This window comes from Acanthopagrus latus, chromosome 12 (assembly GCF_904848185.1).
Source record: "Acanthopagrus latus isolate v.2019 chromosome 12, fAcaLat1.1, whole genome shotgun sequence".
In the NCBI taxonomy this organism is placed as follows: Eukaryota; Metazoa; Chordata; class Actinopteri; order Spariformes; family Sparidae; genus Acanthopagrus; species Acanthopagrus latus.
The window spans coordinates 10,344,080-10,352,507 of record NC_051050.1 but is presented as its reverse complement, the minus strand read 5'-3'; the positions used below and the strand labels follow the sequence as shown (position 1 = coordinate 10,352,507).

Genomic DNA, 8,428 nt, shown 5'->3' with positions numbered 1-8,428 from the left:
AGCTCAGTGAATTCCAGCGTGGAACTGTCATAGGATGCCACTTGTGCAACAAATCCAGTCGTGAAATTTCCTCGCTCCTAAATATTCCACAGTCAACTGTCAGCTCTATTATAACAAAATGGAAGCGTTTGGGAACAACAGCAACTCAGCCACGAAGTGGTAGGCCACGTAAAGTGACGGAGAGGGGTCAGCGGATGCTGAAGCGCATAGTGCAAAGAGGTCGCCGACTTTCTGCACAGTCAATTGCTAGAGAGCTACAAACTTCATGTGACCTTCAGATTAGCCCAAGTACAGTACGCAGAGAGCTTCATGGAATGGGTTTCCATGGCCGAGCAGCTGCAGCCAAGCCACACATCACCAAGTGCAATGCAAGGCGTCGGATGCAATGGTGTAAAGCACGCCGTCACTGGCCTCTAGAGCAGTGGAGACGCGTTCTCTGGAGTGATGAATCACGCTTTTCCATCTGGCAATCTGATGGACGAGTCTGGGTTTGGAGGTTGCCAGGAGAACGGTACATTTCAGATTGCATTGTGCCAACTGTGAAATTTGGTGGAGGAGGAATTATGGTATGGGGTTGTTTTTCAGGAGCTGGGCTTGGCCCCTTAGTTCCAGTGAAAGGAACATTGAATGCTTCAGGATACCAAAACATTTTGGACAATTCCATGCTCCCAACCTTGTGGGAACAGTTTGGAGCGGGCCCCTTCCTCTTCCAACATGACTGTGCACCAGTGCACAAAGCAAGGTCCATAAAGACGTGGATGACAGAGTCTGGTGTGGATGAACTTGACTGGCCTGCACAGAGTCCTGACCTGAACCCGATAGAACACCTTTGGGATGAATTAGAGCGGAGACTGAGAGCCAGGCCTTCTCGACCAACATCAGTGTGTGACCTCACCAATGCGCTTTTGGAAGAATGGTCAAAAATTCCTATAAACACTCTCCTCAACCTTGTGGACAGTCTTCCCAGAAGAGTTGAAGCTGTAATAGCTGCAAAAGGTGGACCGACATCATATTGAATTCTATGAGTTAGGAATGGGATGGCACTTCAGTTCATAGAATGAGTAAAGGCAGGTGAGCGAATACTTTTGGTAATATAGTGTATGTGAAAACAAATGTCACGTATGCACTGGGCATTTTAACAATTGTTTTTCACAAAACTAATTTAGTATCAAGAAGTAAGTCTGCTCTACTGCTCTATGGCTTTGAAAGATGTTCACATAGGTTGCATTATGGGAAATGTAGGACGCTGGAATTTTGGAGCTTGCCCCACACTACAAGTCAGGAAGTCTCTGATGCACCAGTTCGCAAAATGTTTAATCCAGGTCTTGTTGGAGGCTCACAAGAGCTGGATGTCAATACTCACATGTTCCCGCTCTGATTTCAAACCACTCTCTGTTTCCTCCTCAGCAGACAGCGATACATGCATACTTGTACACTAAAGGTAAAAAGATGTGATACTTTTTTTTATGCTTCGAGAATTCTACCGGCAAAATGTAGCTTTTTTGTGGATGGACACACAGAGGAGAGCTTCTCAGGGACCCAGGTGGAGGCTATTAATAAAAAACTGACGTGTTTTGTCACACCCTGAACGCAGCATCCATCCTCACCACACCTTGGACTGTCGCTGTATGAGTCAGAGGAGTCAGTGTGGCATTTTTCAGACAGGAGTGTTGAAATCCGAAGAGAAGCCAGTTAATACACCATTTTATCTGCTGGTGAAGTAGTGTGAGGAAGTGATTTAATATCAAGATTTCATGCACAATAACCTAAAAATGATGAAAAAGAACTTCATTTTCACTCTCTTTCAACATGTCCTTGCTCTGTACCTCATTCTCGAACACGTTCCTCTATTTGCCAGTAGTGGCAACACACTTCTGTCACCGGCCTGAAGCTACACAGTCTATTATCATATACCAATACCGACTTCAGAGGAAACAAGACGGCAGGGAGAAATTACAAGCTCTTTCAGATTAAAGGCCTGTCCTAGTGTCAGCCTTATCACAAGCTGATGAAGTGTAACTACTGCTCTCTGGAGAAGCGGGGGCCTCCTTTCAGCGCAGAGTGAAGAGTAAATACTTGGAAACGACTGCGATCACTGTAATTGGCTGTTATACAGTCTAGGGGAGAGCTGGGTGGGATGTGCCACTTTTGACATTTGATAATTTCATTGTAAAATAAAAGTGTGTTTGTATTTACATCTACTTAAAGTACAAGTATGTACATTTTGCCCTTTAAAAAGTGTCTCACTCTACATGCAGCACAGTCGTCGTTGGCTGTGGCACTCAGCAGGTCCTGCAGGGTGAACGGCTTTGCTACTTCTGGGAGGGTGAATTTGACCACAAAAGAGTCAGCGGCGAGCCTCAGAGGGACAATTGCTGCACTACAGTGTCGCCTTGTTTGAAATGACGGGGCCAGTTTAAACACAAGAGGCGATGTTGTCAGACAAGACGGGTAAAGAAAGCAAACCTCTCAGACCGGTCAGGCTGCATTGCCTTGTGACAGTGTGTGTGTGTGTGTGTGTGTGTGCTTCTGACTTAGCAGATCGGCGAGGGTGGTAAAAGCAAAAAAACACATCGCTGTAGAAGAGCCCAGACGGTGTTTGAACAGTGTCCATAATGACTTCTGCCCTTCACCACGACAAGCTCATGACAAACCCATTTGCCACAGTGACCACAGGGTTAAAAAAAAGGGTTAGGAAGAAAAGGCTCTCAGTCATCTGTTATTATGAAACAGTGCACATTTATTCAACAGCGCTTGTATCACAGAGCGATGACAACAACATCGATCAGGTGTCTGTCCCACAAGGTCGGCCATAATTGTAAAGTGCATAAGAATACAGTATTTACATCAAAATCGAGAGACAAGACTGATTTTTTTTTTTTTTTTTTTTTTTATGCATTGAGAGGAGAAAAAAAAATGCAAAAGGTTCCTTTAACATGACTTTTTACAAACATGAGTCCAAGCATCATTTGCAGAGTGTAAAAGGAAACACAGCCACGGTAAACTTCAACAGATCACTCTCTGTTATTGCTCCAGGCATACACCTAGACTGTAGGATTATAACAATGTTAGCATTAAATCTATTTAAATCTTTATTTTTTCATTTTTACTTCTACTTTTTTTACACTCATTGTGGATAGAGAGTAACAGAATTTCAATTCTCTGTATGTCTTGCACATATTGCAGCATTGACAATAAAGCCAACTTTGAACTTTTGAACTTTTGATTAATTATAAGGCAGCAACGAGTCTCCACATTACACCGTCACACGTTTAACCCTATTAGAGACGTTTGCCTTCAGGTATCACCATCAATGGAACGCTTTAAAGGTCTGAGACTTCACTTTATAGTGACTTTACAGTGGTTTCATGTCGACACTGGAGGCTACTTGATCAGTTGGTGTCACTCCAATACTTCTGCAATGCTCCTTTATGGCCTGAAGATGACCTCACATCAGTCCACCGCCTTTGAAGGTGCACTGTGTAGGACGTTTTGCTCAGAAGAACAAACTGAGCCTTAAAGGAGAACACAGTCTCATTCAGCCTCGCTTTGTTTTTATGTGTGGCGGACCCTGCCACCTGTTCTAGCCTTGTTTTCCTCTGAGAACAGCTTGTTTATTCACTCATTTCAAAGATAAATGTGTGTGTTTGTACTATCACCTCATTAATATTGTAAATTGTAATAATAATTAAAAAAAAAATCTGAATTTGATTTTCCTCCTCCAGAACTATTGCCCCTTTAAACGTCTCCACGGTGTGAGTGCCTGCTGGTAACACGCCAGAACATCATGGTTAGGTTCAGTTTTACTACAGCGGACTGAAAGTCGTAACGTCATAGAGTCATTCTGTGATCACCACCTTCTTCCTTTTGCACATCTGTCCTACAGTGGTTGTACCTCTCCAGATGTGGCCTCCCCCTCATAGGTCTGCATCGTAGGGTCTGCCGCTGTATGAGGTGTTGGCTGAGCGGGCCGCGGGGCTCTTGGCCCGGGGGAAGGACACGTCGTCCTCCAGGGAGTCCTTGGAGTATGGCACGCTGCTGGCCGCGCTCCTGGCCCGGTTCAGGCTCGGCACCTCCACTCGTCTCGGCGGCGGCTTCTGGTGGCTGAACCTGTTGCCGATCACCTCCTCCACGCGCCTCTCGCCTCTGTTCTTCCCCCCGCAGCAGCGGCAGATCCCGATGAACATGACGAAGCCGCCCAGGATCTCAAAGATCCCGCCGATGTAGCCCAGGATGATGCAGTAGCCGACGCGCACGTCTACCAGCGGGGACACCGAGGAGACCCCCTTGAGGATGTGGGTGTACCAGGCGATGGGTATGATGGTCATGACGCCCGACAGGAAGATCAGCAGTCCGCCCAGGCCGGCCACGGTCCAGTTCGGGTTGTCCCTCCAGCAGCGGACCCCCGGGATGGCCACGGCCAGCCCGATTAGCGTCACGATCAGGGAGGCCACCATCAGACCCTGCGCGACCTCGATGATCTGGTTGCCGAAGTACGTGGTGTCCTGCAGGTTGCACTGCTCCCTGGTGTTGGTCGTCGTGGCCCTGCAGATGTCCCAGATGCCCTGCTGGATGAACTCGTCGGGCGGGGTGTTGGGGAGGTTGTGGAGGGTCCTCCAGTTCGGGGCCACGGTGGCGGTGAGGTCCAGGATCCATCCGCAGGGAGCCAGGACCATCCCGAAGATGAAGATGCCCGGCGTGCGCATGGATATGCGGATCCACTCCTGCGTTGATCGCCTCGGCATGATCGCTGCTGCTCTTTGCTGCTGCTGACCCAAACTCAGTGTAGTACTTCAGACAGGAGTGAGTGTGTTTTGACAGCAGCAGCTGCTCTTAACAAACGAGTCGGGCTAAACCAGTGGGCGGGGCTTGAGCCTCACCTGTCCGCCCCACAGTCCCAGAACAGAACAGGTGAGGCGCAGCCGGGATGGGAGCTTTTTTTTTTTTTTCTCTTCTTCCTCTCCAGCCACTGCAGAGACGTGCAGGAAGGAGTTTCGACCGAGCTTTTTTTATGCAAATGTGTGTGAGAAGGGATACAGAAGAGACAACGATCTACATTTTTTTTTTGTCACTGAGCAGTCTCTGGTTTCCATGTGATTAAAAGTTATCCACTCACGTTAACTCGTCCGAATCGTCCTGGTTTCATGTGCTTTTCATCTGTGAAATAAAGGGTTGTACTCTTCGAATACTTTCAGAAACACTTAGCAGACAAGCAGATCTTGACTGACTCCTCTGAAAGATTAAAAACAGAAGGAGGAAGTGTGTGTCAGACAGGGGCAGGACGAGGATGTTCGGGGGCCAAAAAGCACCAGCTGTGTGTGGTGGGGCACCTACATGCAGACAGTTAGACTGTTACGTTTATTCATTATATATAAATATATAAGATTTCTATTATAGATTTCACCTTGGAGGGCATTTTGCCACATTTTGTCCACTGGAAGGGCACCCAACGGTAGCAGTTATCAACAACGTACGTGGATTTCTTTCATCTCTTTTTTGACTAAAAGACATTTCATTTTAAAGTCTTATTCAGCTGGAACATATCAAATCATAGCAAGTAGTCCTGTTTGAGGGGTTTGGTGCAATTAATACAATAAAACAGGAAGACACAGACTGTATTGGACTGCAGAAGAAGACGCAGTGTTCAGCACAGGGCTCGCATGGATTGTAGACTCTTGTATATTCATGCCACTGTGGCTGTGTGTGTGTGTGTGTGTGTGGGAACCATTTTTAGTAAGAATGTAGCTGAGCAGGAATCCTCCCTGACAGCAGCCCAAATACCTTTCTGCCTCTCTGTCTTTGTCTTCTCGTCATCCCTCCTTCCTGGGCTGCTATCTGCGTGTCTGCGTGTTTCTATTTATCTCTTTGTCTGCCTTGTTTGTTTGTTTTTTTTTCTGACAGACCCTGCTCTCTCTGAGGCTGCCGCTCAAGTCTGTGTGGTAGGCAGGTGAAGTCCACGGGTGCGTGTCAATGAGACTACAGAAAAAAGATGAACACCCGTCACTGCGTCAGTGTGTGCAGACCCTGAAACACCCAACGTGAGAGTCCAGGACTCAAGGAAACTGAAAGAGTTGAGAACAGCTATTAAATGCCCAGATACTACTCTGCTGGAGAGGAGTTTTCAGGCTGTAAAACTCTGTGTGGGAGTGTCCTTTAAGAGTCATTCAGGACCCGCGCGAGATCTGAGTTTCAGGGTCGTCAGGGCCACTTGTTGGTCGTTGATCTTGTCTCCTTCAGATGTAAGTGGACGGCAGAGTCTTGACCTGAGGAGTCGGCCCTCCTGTGCTGTGCCATTTGTTTGCCATTCGGTCCTGGCTGCAGTGAACACCATAAACTACATTACTCTGTATGTGCCTGGGTGTTTTAATATGTGTTATAACAACCTATAAAACACTGAAGGAAAGAAAGAAATGAAAAAGACTAATAGGTCTCCTTGAATAAAGTTCTACACTTTGCTTTGATATGATGTTTATTGAAGAGTTTCTGAGGGAGTGACGATTGTGCGATGTTTTCTCGTCTCCTCCTCTCCGTGTGCTCAGGATCTTTTAGAGGTTTTGACAGAGGTCCAGTTTGGGTGGCCACAGGTTTGAAGTGCTCCCCTGAATTGCTTCTGTTCCTTCTCCTTCCTCTTCTTCTCTGTGGGCACGGTATCAGCCCGATGGTTTGGGGTTCTGATGACCCCCAGCTTGTGCTCCGGTGGGCGATGACAGTCGAACAGCAAGTATTGACCTGTGTGTGTCAGGTTTTCTGTTCACCTCACCGTTGAAGCTGCTGTCTTCTTCAGTGTGTACTGCACAGTCCATGTGAAGTTGGTGTTACTGTCTACAGCACATATTCTGTGAAGGTTTTCACTTCCCTTGCTGTGATTTTGACCCAGGTGCCGTCCACCTACCTGAACCAGTGGCTTGGAGCAGATTCTGTGAAAGTTATCAAGGCTCTGCTCTCAACCTCTTCCACGTAGAGGTTGGCCACCACTGAAGATACCATTGAAGAGGCATTGATTGATGTTGCGATGGCCCAAAAATGGCAAGTTCAGTTCCAATCATTACTACCTATCAGAGCAGGAGAATAAAATCACTGACCTTCCAATAACAAGACCCTGGCTCTACCCATGAGCCACAGCCACCCCAGTGACAAGCCTAATTCAGCTGATATGGTGTAATATCCAAAAAAGAGATGTTATTTACACCCTCGAGTCACAGTCGACCTCGTGCACCCGCTTCAGATGGGGTGCTAACGCTCTTGGCTCAGCAGCTGCAGTGAAAATCTCAGCTTTAAAAATGGGTTTAAATAACGTCCTGACAAAACATTTTAGGATCTCGCAGCCTCTGGAGACTTGAATCGCAGCGGGTGACCTGTGTGGAGCCATTTTCTGTTTTTTTTATTTTTTCATTTTTGTTTTCACTCCTTTAAACAAGTCCCCGTCTGCTTCAGTTGTTTAACAGAATGCTGCAACTTTGTCGTTTGCTGTGAAGCTCCAGAAGTGTTCTGTGGACTACGAAACTTCAACCGGCTTTCTGACTAAAATTACATATATGAGTGAACTTATCTTTTAAAAAAGAGTTTGTAACAGCCTTCCGAGCGATTTCAGATTAAATCCATCAATGCCTCTGCAAAGTTTGTGCACATTCCATTTCTACGCATCCAACATTTTTTTTATAGCTCACTGAAGGTTTGTCCTTGAGCCTGTAGGTCATAGCTTACAGAGATAGTCAGCGATTGGCTGAGGTCAAATACATATTCAACCGTCGAACAAGAGAACAACAAGCAGTTTTCACACACTACATGAAGTGCAGATGAAATCCATGAATGCAAGGCCTTGACTTGCGAGGGTGTGTTTATTCCTCCAAGTGTGAGGAATGTGCGCATGCAAGTCATTGTTGTTGGCTGGACAGATTTAAACCGGGGAGTCACAGAGCACACGAGCCGTTGGGGTTGTTATGATTCGTTTCTTCGAGGCCGGGTTTGAGCTTTGACACACACTGAGCGGTTAAAAGGAAGCATGAGTGGTATGTCGACCAACCGACCGGGCAGAAATGTGCGTTCCCATCACATGACACCACCGTCCGGTTTTGTGACTTCCACGAGCTGAATCACTGCCGCAGCAATTGTCACTGCATGGCACGTGATCAGCTGTCACGTCGTTGCTTTGCTTGTGGCACACTTGGACATGGAAACCACAGGGGATCTGTTGTGAAACACTGTACATTTCCATATCTGATTGGCCTTTGGCTGACAGTACTCCCACTATACAAGGAACAGCATGGCTGTCAGATGTAAGGTCCAAAAAACAGGACGGTGTCAGTGTGCCAAAGCCTCGAATGAACAGAATGTGTCTGTGGTAGCTTCATGGCTCCATGATAACTTCCAGTGACTCGCCAGTTTCATCTTGAAGCAAAAGGTGTGAATGTTCCCAAGATGCACTGGG

At 46.8% G+C, this 8,428-nt stretch overlaps 1 protein-coding gene across 1 annotated transcript; it reads right to left on the bottom strand.

Moving 5' to 3' along the window:
- Positions 1-3,231: 3,231 nt before the first annotated feature.
- cldn23a (claudin 23a) lies at positions 3,232-5,071 on the bottom strand. Its single transcript, XM_037116304.1, has one exon. The coding sequence runs from the start codon at positions 4,743-4,745 to the stop codon at positions 3,918-3,920; it is 828 nt and encodes a 275-aa protein (XP_036972199.1). The 5' UTR covers positions 4,746-5,071; the 3' UTR covers positions 3,232-3,917.
- Between the last annotated feature and the right edge of the window lie 3,357 nt (positions 5,072-8,428).